Source organism: Microtus oregoni, unplaced genomic scaffold, assembly GCF_018167655.1.
Source record: "Microtus oregoni isolate MIOR12 unplaced genomic scaffold, Mior012 000104F_ref0000108, whole genome shotgun sequence".
Classification (NCBI taxonomy): Eukaryota; Metazoa; Chordata; class Mammalia; order Rodentia; family Cricetidae; genus Microtus; species Microtus oregoni.
In genome coordinates this window covers 2,601,392-2,616,300 of record NW_024544718.1, presented here as the reverse complement: position 1 = coordinate 2,616,300, position 14,909 = coordinate 2,601,392, and the positions used below count along the sequence as shown (strand labels likewise).

The following is a 14,909-nucleotide window of genomic DNA, read 5'->3' as shown; positions in this document are numbered from 1 at the left end:
AATACTACTAACCTACTACCAATGATGCAGATGACACCGGCCAGATACTATGCTGAGTTCTTATGTGTATGGTCTGATCTTCTCCTCACGACAGTCCAGATTCTGACAGCACTCACAAGGAGTGGAGGAGCAGGGAGGCTCCATTCACAGCCAGCCAGCTGATAGGTTACGGGACTGGATTTCAACCTTAGCACCCTCTGCCTTCGTTGTTCAACTGTATTCTCACCTCCCATTCATTTCTTTCCTTTCTTCCTTCCTTCACCCCCTCCTTTCTTTTCTCTCTTCTCTGCCTTCTTTCCTCCATCCTGATTGAAAGAGATTAGAAAACATCCTTCCCCCACTTTCAATTCTAGTCCCCAAGTAAACAGCGGGCATTTCAGAGAAATTGCCATTAATATATTTATGAATATTGCATGTGAGGGACAAGGAAGGAGAGGAGAGAAGTATCTTTAAGTATTTATTTTAACTGTGTGTGTGTGTGTGTGTGTGTGTGTGTGTGTGTACACCTGAGTAGGTACCCACAAATGGCAGACAAGATTGTCATATCCTTTGGAGCTGGGATTACAGATGATTGTGAACCGCCAGATGTGGGTGCTGGGACTCAAACTTAGGTCCTCTGTAAGAGCAACAAGTACTCCTAAGTACTGAGCTTTTTCTGCAACTCTGAGACAGAAATTTGAGAGGGGGAGAGGGAGGAGAGAGAAAGAGAGAGAGAGAGAGAGAGAGAGAGAGAGCCCTATACTGGAATGTCTCTGTTATTAGAATTACTGATAACATCTTCTGGGTGTGGTGGTGCATATTGTAATAACAGCGCCAGGAGGTGAAGTGGCAAACCTGGGTTACAGAACAAGATCTTGTCCTAAAACAAAATAAAAGAAAATTATCAATAACTTCTAAACGGCAGTTAAAATCATGAGGGTAACTTTCTGAGGAGAGCTGGAGAGGGGAAAGTCGAAAAGAGGTGGTGGAGAAGGAGAGGAGGAAAGAAGGGTGGTGGGAGGGAGGGGAGTCTGCTTTGGGGAAGAGCCACATTTGGTGGAAGGATGACCAAAAGGAGATGGGGAAAGGGGTCGGGAGTGTCCAGAGGAATCGCAGAAACCAAGCAATGCAGACCACAGAGAACAAACGGAAGAAGCGGCTCAGAGATGAGGGCATCTGTCTGTGGGGCTTTGTTCCCTCAGTAAGGGAGGTTGGGGGAGGTCTTTCCCTAAAGTAGCCACTGGGCGGCAGTGGCAACAGCAGCTGCAGCAGCAGTGGCAGCAGCTGCTGTGTCCAGGGACAAGCAGAAACCTGCTTGGACTGAAGTCAGGTGAAGCCTGGCAGCCTTAAATCTGGGGAACCCCTTGAGTTAAGCCAGCTTGAAGCAGTAGAGCAGGAAGCTGTTTCATGCCAGATCTTTTAAAAAATTATTTAATTTTATTTTCATTTTACATACCACCCCCAGTTCTCTCCCTCCCATTTTCATGCCCCCCTCCCACCATACCCCCCTCCATTCACTCCTCAGAGGGGTTAAGGCCTTCCTTGAGGACTCAACAAAGCCTGGCATATCAAGTTGAGACAGGGCCAAGCCGCCCCCCCCCCCATATCAAGACTGAGCAAGGTATCCCTCCATAGGAAATGGACTCCAAAAAGCCAGTTCATGCACTGGGAATAAGTCCTGGTCCCACGGCCACCCCACTTTCCCCCTCTCCCCTAGCAACAGATCAAGCCATAAAATTGTCACCCACATTCAGAGGGCTAAGTTCTGTCCCATGCAGGATCCCCAACTGTCAGTCCAGAGTCAGCGAGCTCCCACTAGCTCTGGTCAGCTGTCTCTGTGACATCATGATCTTGACATTCCCCTGCTCTTATGATCCCTCCTCCCTCTCTTCAGCTAAGCTCCAAAGGCTCAGCCCAGTGCTTGGCTATGGGTCACTGCAGCCAGATCTTTTCTAACGTGGCACTTCTCCATGACTAGAGTCTACACCAAGTCTCAAGACATACTTCACCTCCCATGAAGAGGTCAAATTTATCCCTGGGAACAGAATAATGTGAAGAACATATAACAGACTTGCAGCATTTTATGACTTACAAGTGTTTGAACGCCTATTGAGCAATTCATATTCTGATACCTATGTTTTACTGCCCCCATTTCACTGCTGAGGAAACTAGAAATAGGTGCCCAGGTTTATACAGCTAATAAACAGAACAAGGATTTGAATTCAAGATAGCCTGGCTCCAGGCAGACATTTGGGTTTTTTATATCACATCCCAACAGTCAGTAGGCCAGGACTCAGGTTGTGCCTGAAACAGGACAGGGTCTCCAGGTTCCTCCCACATCCAGAGCTGTAGGTCTTCCAAGAGATCCAGCTTCTGGCTTCTAGAGCGTCCTTTTCAGGCCCACCTCCTCCTCTCTCTTCCAGGATGCAGTTAGGTCACATTCCTGGGACCTGAGGATCAGGTTCTGAGTCTTGATTGCTTCTAAGATCCACTTGAAGATTCTGCTCCAGCCTGCTCATCCCTCCCAACAAGTACTGCTCACCTTACCCACAGCATCCTCCAGACCCAATTTGCCTGGCATGCTAGAGACAGTGGTACTTAGGAAGCCAGATTAAGTTCCTGAAGCCTCAGAGCCACAGTTGCTGTCAACTGTTCACTGTCATTAGGTTTTTAATAATGGAAACTTGCCCCGCATGCCTTCTCTACTGTATTAAGACCAGGTTCTCCTGGGGTGATGGAAAGAGACAAGGAGCTGTGTAGGAAGGGGTGGGAGGTGTAAGGGAAGCTCATTGGCTAGCATCCACATGGAGATATGAACTGCTTCCTGGCCATCTGTTCTTACATGTGTCATAGGCATCTTAAAACATATATGCTGGAAAATGAACTTCCTTTCTTTCCCCAAATGTTCTTTCTTGTAGCCTTTCCTGGGCCTGTTTACAGAAGTTCCCTTCTTCTAGTTGCCCAGGCAAGAAGCCTGGAATTAGTTCTTTTTGACAGAGTCTTAGTGTGTGACCCAGGCTGGCTTTGAACTTGGAGCAATCATCCCAGTCTCAGCTAGTGCCATTACTGGCATGTGTTGGAGTCACTCTTGATTCCTCTTCCTGTGCTGCTTCCCATGCTGTTTGTCTCAGCACAGAGCTTTCTGGAGAGCAGATCAGACCATGGCACTCCTCTCCAAAGCTTCTGTGGCTGTCTTTCACAGGCTAACGGCCCTACACTGGCTCACAAGAGCCTTCAAGACCTGGTCCCTCTCAAATACTCTGACTTCATATTCTGTTCTTCTTCCTCAAAATACCTGGTCTTTATTCAAGTCACTCCAGTATTCAAAACAGCAAATTCTTCCTTATTGCCTTCATTTTTCTCTATAACAATGATCATACTCTTTATGTTTTGTTGATTTATTATTACCTCCAATATTATGTAACGCCTCTTAAGCTGACAGATTTTTTTTTTTTTGGTTTTTCGAGACAGGGTTTCTCTGTGGTTTTGGAGCCTGTCCTGGAACTAGCTCTTGTAGACCAGGCTGGTCTCGAACACACAGAGATCCACCTGCCTCTGCCTCTGCCTCCCGAGTGCTGGGATTAAAGGCGTGCGCCACCACCACCCGGCTCAGATTTTTAATTTTTATTTTGTGTGCATTGATGTTTTGCCTTCACGTACATCTGTGTGAGAGTATTGGGTCCTCTGGAAAGGAGTTACAGACAGCTGTGAGCTACCATGTGGATTCTGGGAGTTGAACCTGGGACCTCTAGAAGAGTAGTCAGTGCTCTTAACCGCTGAGCCATCTTTCCAGCCCAAGCTGTCAATTTTTAATCTGTTTGGTTCACTCATAGCAAGCTACCAGGATCTAGAACTGAAAGTTCTTGTGAAATGTTTGTTGACCCTTTTCCAGGTCTGATCCAGTAGCATGGAGGATCAAGTTATCATGCTCATCAAGTTATGGATGTTAGAGTTTGGCAAATCTTGATCTTACCATTAATTATCAAAATACTCAAACTATCTGTATCTTAATTTTCTCATCAATAAAGTAGAGGCAGTAATAAAACCTATTTGATAGAGAGCCTGTAGAATCATCAATGGGTATAAAGTCCCTAGAGCAGTGCCTAGCACGGAGTAAGGACTAGATAAACATTTGCTGTAATTAAATGCATGCAGAGTAGAGATGGTTATCAGTAGATTACATTTTCAAAAGTCCTTCAGTGTGTTGACTCGCTGTTGTCCATGTTAAAATTCATTTCCCATGTCTCTATGCCCATAAACTTATATGATCTTCCTGTAATTTAATTATCTTCAGTGGCCTGGCTCTTTATCTGTAAACGTGGATGTCTCCTTGTGTACACAATCATTTTGAAGCTGTTAAATAGTAATCTCACTGGGTCCCAGTTTCCCAATCTGCATGCTGAGTGGGTTGGACTAGATAACCTCCAAGAGCTTTTCTAGCTCTGACAATCTGCTGGGATGGGACAGGAGGAGGGATAAGCACCACCCCGAGTCCCACCCCCAAGAATATGCCCTCTGGCTGCCAAGAGGGAGGGTGTCAGAGTCAGCTGGGCTCAGCTTCAAGGGCACTGGGTAGGAGTTTTGCTAAGGCAAGGGTGGTGGAGGTAGTGCCGCTGGGCTGGAAGCAGGTGTGAAGTGGGGTGGCTTCAGAGGGAAATAAGAGTACAGAGAACTAGGACCAGGGTGAGAGGAGAGGGAGAGAGTCCCTCAGTCACTAGGGCAGAGCTTTGATGGGGAGTTAGATGATATTTCGAGCCTGGGTATCTTCCCTTTAGATGTTGCTGGTCAGCCTCCACCCTCTTCAGCTAGCCAGGCTCTGCAGGAGAGGAAGCTGCAGAACACCACTGATTGCCTGTCCGAGTCCCTGCACTGCCTGATGCCCATCAGTCCCTGGGCTGGACTAAGGGAGCTGGGTAGGAGCTGAGCTACGGGAGCTGGGTAGGGGTTGAACTAAGGGAGCTGGGTAGGGGCTAGACTAAGGGAGCTGGGTAGGGGCTGGGCTAAGGGAGCTGGGTAGGGGCTGGGCTTAGGGAATGGGTAGAGGCTGGGCTAAGGGAACTGGGTAGAGGCTGGGCTAAGGGAGCAGGGTAGGGGCTGGGCTTAGGGAACTGGGTAGAGGCTGGACTAAGGCAGCAGGGTAGGGGCTGGGCTAAGGGAGCAGGGTAGGGGCTGGGCTAAGGCAGCAGGGTAGGGGCTGGGCTAAGGCAGCAGGGTAGAGGCTGGGCTAAGGCAGCAGGGTAGGGGCTGGGCTAAGGCAGCAGGGTAGAGGCTGGGCTAAGGCAGCAGGGTAGGGGCTGGGCTAAGGGAGCAGGGTAGGGGCTGGGCTAAGGCAGCAGGGTAGAGGCTGGGCTAAGGCAGCAGGGTAGGGGCTGGGCTAAGGGAGCAGGGTAGAGGCTGGGCTAAGGCAGCAGGGTAGGGGCTGGGCTAAGGGAGCAGGGTAGGGGCTGGGCTAAGGCAGCAGGGTAGAGGCTGGGCTAAGGCAGCAGGGTAGGGGCTGGGCTAAGGGAGCAGGGTAGGGGCTGGGCTAAGGCAGCAGGGTAGGGGCTGGGCTAAGGCAGCAGGGTAGAGGCTGGGCTAAGGCAGTAGGGTAGGGGCTGGGCTAAGGCAGCAGGGTAGAGGCTGGGCTAAGGCAGCAGGGTAGAGGCTGGGCTAAGGCAGCAGGGTAGAGGCTGGGCTAAGGCAGCAGGGTAGAGGCTGGGCTAAGGCAGCAGGGTAGAGGCTGGGCTAAGGGAGCAGGGTAGGGGCTGGGCTAAGGCAGCAGGGTAGAGGCTGGGCTAAGGCAGCAGGGTAGAGGCTGGGCTAAGGGAGCAGGGTAGGGGCTGGGATTAGGGAACTGGGTAGAGGCTGGGTTAAGGGAACTGGGTAGAGGCTGGGCTAAGGGAGCAGGGTAGGGGCTGGGCTCAGGGAGCTGGGGAAGAGCTGGGTAAGGGCTAGGCCGGCCTGGATTGCACTTGGATCTGATCCTCCTCGCTCTCCTTGTTGCTTTTCCTCTTTTGTTGCAGGTTGGTCAGGACTGGGAAACTAGGGAAATCAGACATTCACTTCTTGTCCTTTCTACCTCTAGGGGGCCATGACCAGTTCAGAATCCTTGCTATTTACATCTTTAGGCCCCAGCCAAAGTTCTGGAGATGGACGCTGTACCTTTAACGAGGAGTTCAAGTTCATCCTGTTGCCTGTGAGCTATGCAGTTGTCTTCGTGCTGGGCCTAGCCCTCAATGCCCCAACCCTCTGGCTGTTCCTCTTCCGCCTTCGACCCTGGGATGCAACAGCCACGTACATGTTCCATTTGGCATTGTCAGACACCTTGTATGTGCTGTCACTGCCCACCCTCATGTACTACTATGCTGCCCGAAACCACTGGCCCTTTGGCACTGCCTTCTGCAAGTTTGTCCGCTTTCTCTTCTATTGGAACCTCTACTGCAGTGTCCTTTTCCTCACCTGCATCAGCGTGCACCGCTACCTGGGCATGTCACCCTCTGCGGGCGCTCCGCTGGGGCCGCCCGCGATTTGAAAGCCTTCTCTGCCTAGCTGTGTGGCTGGTGGTAGCTGGCTGCCTCGTGCCCAACCTGTTCTTTGTGACAACCAGCCCCAGTGGGACCACCATCCTGTGCCATGACACCACCCGGCCTGAGGAGTTTGACCACTATGTACACTTCAGTTTGGCAATCATGGTGCTGCTCTTTGGCTTGCCCTTCTTGGTCACCCTGGTCTGCTACGGACTCATGGCCCGACGACTGTATCGCCCTTTGCCGGGAGCCGGACAGTCATCGTCTCGGCTCCGCACACTCCGCACCATTGCTGTCGTGCTGACTGTCTTTGCTGTCTGCTTTGTACCGTTCCACATCACCCGCACAGTTTACTACCTGGCAAGGCTATTGAAAGCTGACTGCCAGGTGCTGAACACAGTCAACGTGGTCTACAAAGTGACCCGGCCCCTGGCCAGTGCTAATAGCTGTCTGGATCCAGTGCTCTATCTGTTCACCGGGGACAAGTATCGACGCCAGCTCCAGCGGCTATGCAGAGGTACGGGGCCCCAGCCTCGGACTATGGCCTCCTCCCTGGCATTGGTGACCCTGCATGAGGAAAGCAGCAGGTGGGCAGACACCCACCAGGACGTCATCTTCCCTACCTATGGGGGAGACAGATTATAACCCTGGACACAGGCTATGAAAGGAATGGCGGTAACTGCAGGACGGAGGGAAGGGAGCCTGTCACTGACACCTGATGAACGGCTGCCCTCTTTTTAGTCCACCTTTGGGGCAGTTACTCCTCTGTCTCTACTTTTTCTGCTTTTCTGTCCTTTCCTGGGGCCCCTGATTCGATTTCTAGAACCCACAAAACTTTCTCAGTGCTCTTTGCCCTTTCTGCTTCCCCGGGCCCTTCCACAGCATGCCTTTCTCCAATCAGAGTAGAGAATTCAGCCAGAGGGGTGAAGGGTGGAGCAATCTCAAGACTGGCCTGATGTATATAATGGAACAAGCCATCATCAGGAAGCTGGGGTGCTAGCATATCACAGATGACATATTTGCCATACATAGCATCCACACCCACTTCCTGGCGCCCTCTCAAAGACAAGCTGGTCTTACCTGCCAAGGTGCTGAAATAGTATACAAGACCTCCAAACCTGCCTGGCAGAGCACCACCAGCAGCTAGAGCTTGGTGCTGTTGAGCTGCTGAGCAGCCATGAGGTAGAGTACAGCCCTTGAGGGGCGACCCTGTAGAGCTTCCGGAGGCAGAGTCCAGGTTGACAGCAACCTTGGGAACAAGAACGAGACTAGACCCACCTCTGGGACTGTGGAGAATGTATTTGGTAGCTCCCATATGTTTAATAAAAGGAAGAGTGGACAGCTCTGACTGAGAGGGAAGAAGACCTCTTGAGTCCATGGTTCCAAGTTCTAGAACTGATGGGCAGAGCAGGTTTGTGCAAAGGATAGGGCGGTGACAGGAATAGACGCCCAGAACTGGCTCTTAACTGGTCTCTCCCCTTTCTCTAGCTCTAGTTAGATAAAGGATAAACCTGTCACCAGCTCGTTCGGAATCGGGCTGTAGGATTTCAAGGCCAGGGTGGGGCACTCGGTTTTGCACCTGTTCAGTCCTCTTGCCACAGCACCTAATGAGTTAGGAGGACCTGGTGGGTGTACGGAGCTGGGGGAACTCAATCCCGAACCTGAGAGTTAAGAGTTTCTGGACCTGGTGGGTGTACGGAGCCAGAGGAACTCAATCCCGAGCCTGAGAGTTAAGAGTTTCTGGGCGGGCTTTCATGAGAAGGGAAATCTATTTTCAGCCTCTTTTCCTAGGAAATCACCTTAGGGCCTATGGGTCTTCTGAGTCAGACCCCAGCCTTTGCTGCCCTCTCTGGTCTCCTGCTCATCTACTGATACCAAGTTCTGAATGGCTTCTACGTGTTCTCTGTCTCTGGATAGTAGGGGAGGGAGGTGCTAGGCTGCAGAGTAAGGCAGCTTAATCTTCATGCCCCTCTGCCCTCCTTTCCAGGCTTTACAGGGATTCTCTCCCTTGGAACACAAGAGTTTTTCTATTAGTAGTAAATTATTGACCTTTTTTTTTTTTAAATTCTCGCTAGGTTCCCACTCCTAAGGCCACAGCCCCCTTGCCTGTCACCTGTCCTACCTAAGATTATTCTCTTCAAGCTCCTCCATTGTCAGGCTCCATAACTCCAAGCTGCTTAGTCAAGACTAACTTCCTGGACTTTACAGACTGCTACTATGTACCTCTATCTAGCCTAGAACTAGCTACAGAGATCTGGGTGGCTTTGAACTCAGAGATCCGCCTGCCTTTTTGCCTCTCTGAGTGATGGGATTAAAGATGTATGCCACCAAGACTTTATTTTTCTTTGTCTTTTTTAGTTACTTCCATTACTGATTTTATACTTTACACTGACTTTATATCATTTAAAAAAGCCATAAGCACTCATACCTTAACCTTGCCATCTCATCTTGCTGCTCTTCTGTTTGTCTCTACTCAGTTCCAGGAAGAGAGCTCTACACCCCTCTTACTCACGGAATTGCTCCAAACTCTCCGAACTGCATTGCCTCCCGCTCTGCTGCTCTCAGATCACAAATTACATCTTTGGCAAGAATTTTAATGACGCACACACACACACACACACACACACACACCAATACACACACACACACACACACACACACACATACATATATATTACTTTTATCCATCTTTGACCTCTCTACTCCACTTTACTCTGTTGCATGTCTTTTATAGTTGTTTAAAACATAAAAATAACACTTAAAAGATCTCACTGTGACAACACTGAAGGAGATGTAGAGAGAAAAGATTCACCTATTTCAAACCCCTATTTTCACTTTTCATACTTCATGTTTTCTTGATTTGTATTCATGTACTGTAGAAGTGTAACCACAGTGTATGAAAGTCTGTTTTTAGGGTATTATGGTATGATAGACTATAATCCCAAGAGTTGATAGTAGAGGCAAGAGGGTCATAAGTTTACAGTCAATCTAGGCTATGTAGTGAGACCCTATCTCAAAACAAATAAGTATAATCTTCTCTTATTTTAAACTCTCTCCTTTCCCGTGTTGATGCAGTCTTTCATGCTTATTATTTCAATAGCTATATAAAACTACTCCCATTGGTAGATTATATCTTATTAGACTCTCCCTTGCTATTGAACATTTAGGTAGCTCAATTTTTCTGTGCTTTGAATATCTTCCTGTTTGTGGCTTTTTTTCTTCTTGGCAATTCTGTGTCAAGTCTAGTACAAGTTCTCAGGAGTAAGATTACCAGACCAAAGAGCATGAACGTTTGTATGGATTGTGATTTTTCAAAATGACTGCATAAATTTTTACTGTCACAATGATATACGGCTATCCTCGTTCCACTGCAGTTCCAGCATCAGACTTCATAGGAAATCTTTCTGGATGGTAAACATTCAATTTGTTAATTTCACTTCTTTGCCTCCTTATGGCACTGAACACTTTCTCTTGGGTTTATTATTCGCATCATTCTTCAGCTATTTTAGTGGTAAGCTTCTATTGAAATGTGATAATTATTTAATATGTGTATTATCATTGGTCATATTTGACATATTTAACTCATTTATTATAATGCTTTATTTCCTTATTCCCTTCCCTGGATTTAGAGTCTCTTTCCTCCTGCTTTTCCTTCATTACTTCTCTCTTTGCTGTCATCTTCTTGTCTGACTCTCAACATGTGGGGGTTATCTAATCCTTTCTCGCTTCTCAGACTGTTGAGATCCTCTTGGAGAGAACAAATAGCAGGTGGCTATGATTTGATTTAGTTGACTTCTGGTCCTTGAGAAAACCTCACAGGTCACACAGGGCTTGGGTTCCCCTTCATTTTCCAGTTGAAGAAACAGACCCAGTGAGGTGTCATGCCTGTGACTTTCTACACAATGGCAGGAAGAAACTAGACCCTGGACTGGGTTCCCACGACTCCTTTCATTCTCCCATGCCAGCTTGGTGTTAGGCCAGACCTTTGTCCCTCTAAACCTCAATTGCCTATTGGATAGGTTCACTTAGATCTTCCACTGCTTCTAACCCATAATATACAAAACGAAACCACCTGAACCAGTTCCCCTACTCATCTTGCTCATTTCTATTCATGACATCTTTCTTAAATTACCTAGGCTCTAAAGCTTCTGGGAAAATTCATTCTTTTCTCTTCCTATCTCCAAGTTCTGACATTGCTTTTTTTTGCCACTTGTAATTGGCCTTCTTTTATGGTCCCAATGCTAATACTGACTCTTTTCATGTTCTTCCTGACTGAATGTCATAGGTTTCTGGATAGTCCTTACCTCTTGCCTCCTTTTACACAAATGCATATTGTCAGCTCAATCTGTCCAATACTTCTCTCAAAGTCTTTGATGATTTTTTATTGTCTACAAGTGAAAATAATTTAGGCAGAAATTCAAGAAGGTTTTATAAATCTTCTATTCTCCCTCAATACAAATGTCTCTTCTCTAGGTTTTTGTGTTTGATTGTTTGTTTGGTGTGCGTGTGTGTGTGTGTGTGTGTGTGTGTGTGTGTATCTTGGGACAGAGCCCACGGTCTTGCAATTGAGCTATGTTTCTAAATTTCTCTAGGTAAATAGGTCTCTTGTTTTCTTTCTCTGGACAATGCTTGCACTTTCTTACCTTGGACTTTCATTGTTTCTGTTCTCTTTACTGAAATACCACCCCGCCCCCAAGTTGTCCTTTTTTAAACTTTTCCCCATGGGCCAGGCTTAGGTCTTAGAGACTCTCTCTGTTGATTCTTAACCAAGAGTGATCTTCCTGATGTTGTCTTCTGTAATTACTGTCCACAGCAGTCAGCATCTTTAACATTTCTTGACATCGCAGACACTTTTTTGAATTATCAGTTAATTCTTCATGCATTCTTGGCTTGTGTATCCCACCTATAAACCCCTTGAGTTAATGTATTATAAAGGAAAGAACACAAGACTGGGGATCAGAACACCCAAGGTTGAGCCTTGAATCTGGAAATGGGACTCAAGTGTGTCACCTTAGATGAGTCATTCAAATTCTTTGAGCCATAATTTCATCATCTATGAAATGGAGATCGTAATCTCAGTTTTGTGTAATACTTCAGGTTGCAGTGAGGCTGTGCAGAGCTAAAGTGCTAAGCAAATATAAGTAGCTGTTATCATCTCATTCTATTTGTTTAATAAATGGTGCTTAATAAATATTTAAAGTATGATTACATGCTAGCAATTCAGTTTGTTGTTTCTCTTCCTGGATACTGTCCACTTTAAGATGCTTACATGAATCTCAAAGAATTAAAGAGCCAAAATGACTTCTGGAACAGCTGGGTTGAGCATTTTAAAAAGTGTTTGGAGTGGAAGTAGTCTATCCAGACTCTCTCATATTTTGCTGTGTGGGTTCCTTGGCCCGTATATAAAGCTAGCCTGAATGAGAGGAGAGGTGGTAAAGCTGACCTTTCTGCTTTTCCCATAGTTTGTATCCTTCATGCTATTATTTCTAGCTGACTAGGCAAAGTTAGCTGATCTCTTGGCGCTTCAGTTTTCTCATTGCTAAATTAGGGTAGGAATGCCTAGTTGGCAGGGCTGTGATGAAGAATCCATGCAATAATAGCGAATGAAGAGCATCACTTACAGTTCCTGTTGGCGAGACCCCTTTTCAATAGTTTTCAACTTTAGCAAAACCAGATGAGCATCCCAAGGTCTAGATCTTGATCTCGCTCTGCCTAGAAGTGATATATAAGAGCTTGACAAAAATAAGCCTTTGTGGGAGCCGGAAGGCTAACAGCTGCTCACTGAAGGCTAACACTAGTGATGAGCTGGAAGGAAGCAGATCCCGCTTCTGGCATCAAGGGAGTTTTCAAAAGAGAGATTTATAACTAATTTTAAAAAGATTTGAATTAAAAAGGTTAAGAAAATAAACAGTTGTGTTAAGTGCACAAGAGAATGAAGGAAGTCTAAGAAACTCAGAACTAAAAATAAAAACACTTTATTCTCTGCCAGTTTGGATTTGTGCACCCAGAACATTAGTCAGTGACATCGATTAAAGAGATCATTCTTAAATAAATTTTCTTTTAAAATGATGGAGGAAGGTCATTGGTTAAATAAAAAGAAACTGCTTGGCCCTCATTGGTTAAAAAGATAGGTGGGAGGAGTAAACAGAACAGAACGCTGGAAGGAAGAGGAAGTGAGATCAGACTCCACAGCTCTCCTCTCGGGAGCAGACGCCTCAGAGAGACGTCATGCTCCGCTCTCCCGGGCAGACGCGATTCAGCTCCGACCCAGGATGGACTAGGCTAGAATCTTCCCGGTAAGACCGGTTCTCACAGATTATTAGAGATGGGTTGATCGGGATATCAGAATTAGCCAGTAAGGGCTAGAGCTAAAGGGCCAAGCAGTGTTTAAATGAATACAATTTGTGTGTTGTTATTTCAGGGCATAAGCTAAGCAGGCGGCCGGGGTGCTGGAAATGCAGCCCTGCCGCTCTTATTACTACAATCAGGGTGCTGGGAATGCAGCCCCGCCGCTCTTATTACTACAATTGGCGCCCAACGTGATGGACTAAATCCACTTAAAAAACCTGAGAAGGCTTAAAAATAAGGGAGAGAGAGTTTAACACAGATTTTTGCTGTTTGTTGGTGGTGTGCTGTAGAGAGATTTCCTGATTCGGCAACAGCAGCAGAAAAAATGCTGTGTCATTTTAAAGTGCAGCTTCTTGGGGCTATGCTGTCAGCGTGAACTCTGGCTTTAAAGCATTTGTGGCACTCTGCTTGCTAGAGGCAAGCAAGCGCTCTCATCTAAGAGAAGCTTCCTGACTCAGCTTTAGCTGCAAAACCCTGCAGCTCATTAAGAGGTCCTGCCACGAAACACTTAAATGGTGTTGATGAAAAGCTGAACGCATGCTTTTCGGTTTTCAGCCGTAGCAGGAAAAAAGCTGCGCCGTTTAAAAATGCCGGCTTTCTGGGCTGTCCTGCCAGGGCAAACTCTGACTCTTTTACGCAGGCGGTTTGTGCGGTTTGCAAGCACAGGCTGCTGAAGCTCGCTTGCTGGCAGGGACCTTGAAATGCCATAGAGTTGTGGCAGTAAACATGGCTACAGCCAGTACCTCAGCCATGATGGAGGAAGGTCATTGTTTAAATAAAAAGAAACTGCTTGGCCCTCATTGGTTAAAAAGATAGGTGGGAGGAGTAAACAGAACAGAACGCTGGGAGGAAGAGGAAGTGAGATCAGACTCCACAGCTCTCCTCTCGGGAGCAGACGCCTCAGAGAGACGCCATGCTCCGCTCTCCCGGGCAGACGCGATTCAGCTCCGACCCAGGATGGACTGACTAGGCTAGAATCTTCCTGGTAAGACCGGTTCTCATAGATTATTAGAGATGGGTTGATCGGGATAGCAGAATTAGCCAGTAAGGGCTAGAGCTAAAGGGCCAAGCAGTGTTTAAATGAATACAGTTTGTGTGTTGTTATTTCAGGGCATAAGCTAGCCAGGCGGCTGGGGTGCCAGGGACGCAGCCCCGCCGCCCTTATTACTACATTAAAAAATTTAATTCTGTGTATATATATGCCTCCTGGTGTGTGTGTGTGTGTGTGTGTGTGTGTGTGTGTGTACCTATGAATGCAGATGCCTCTAGAGGCAAGAGGCATCATTGAATCCTCCTGGAGCTGGGGTGGTTTTGAACTGCCTCACATGGGTTCTGGGAATTGAACTCAGGGTCCTCTGAAAGAGCAGCACACACTCAACAACCAACCCATCTCTTCATCTCCAAATTTATTATTTAGTCATTTCTATTTATTTAATTTTTTGAGATGGGATCTCACTATGTGGTCTTGGCTGTTCTGGAACTCAATATGTAGAGCAGGCTGAGTATGGACTTCTGCCTCTTGAATGCTGGGATTAAAGGCATGTGCCACCATATCTGGCCTTAAATAAATTTTCTTCATGCTTTGTATAGTCCTCTTCCACCTCGGGCTTCTAAGTTCCCTACTTATTTGCGCAGTCTTCAGAAGAATCCACTGAATAGCAATGCAGTCTGTAGGCCGAAATTTCCAGCATGAGTTGAGGTGTTGTTTCTCACCAAAAGAAAGTTTTGAAAAAGTATTCGAGCACAACTAAAGAGCTGGCATATCTATAAGGGGCCTTGGTGTGTTTGGTGCCAGAGACAATGTATTTGGGTTACAAAATGGGACAAAGACAAATGATTCGTCCTTGAGCGAAAGTGTAGATTATTAAAAGATAGCGACTCTCTAAGAGAAAGAAGATGAAGTACTTCTTGGGGGTTGACTGATTATCACCATTAATTCTGTACTATTGGGGTCCTAATCATGTTCTTGGATCTATTCAAGAGAAGAAAAACAATTCGATGTGTTTGGGAAACTCAGGAGAGAAGCTAAGCGGAGCACCAGGGTGATGGCATCTGCTCAATTTGTGTTATTCTCAA

General features: G+C 46.9%; 1 protein-coding gene across 1 annotated transcript; it reads left to right on the top strand.

Moving 5' to 3' along the window:
* Nucleotides 1-6,049: 6,049 nt before the first annotated feature.
* On the top strand, nt 6,050-7,130 carry LOC121443285 (P2Y purinoceptor 4-like). The gene is given in 2 exon segments (XM_041644989.1): nt 6,050-6,444; nt 6,446-7,130. Coding segments are annotated over 2 exon segments (1,080 nt in total).
* Nucleotides 7,131-14,909: the final 7,779 nt, after the last annotated feature.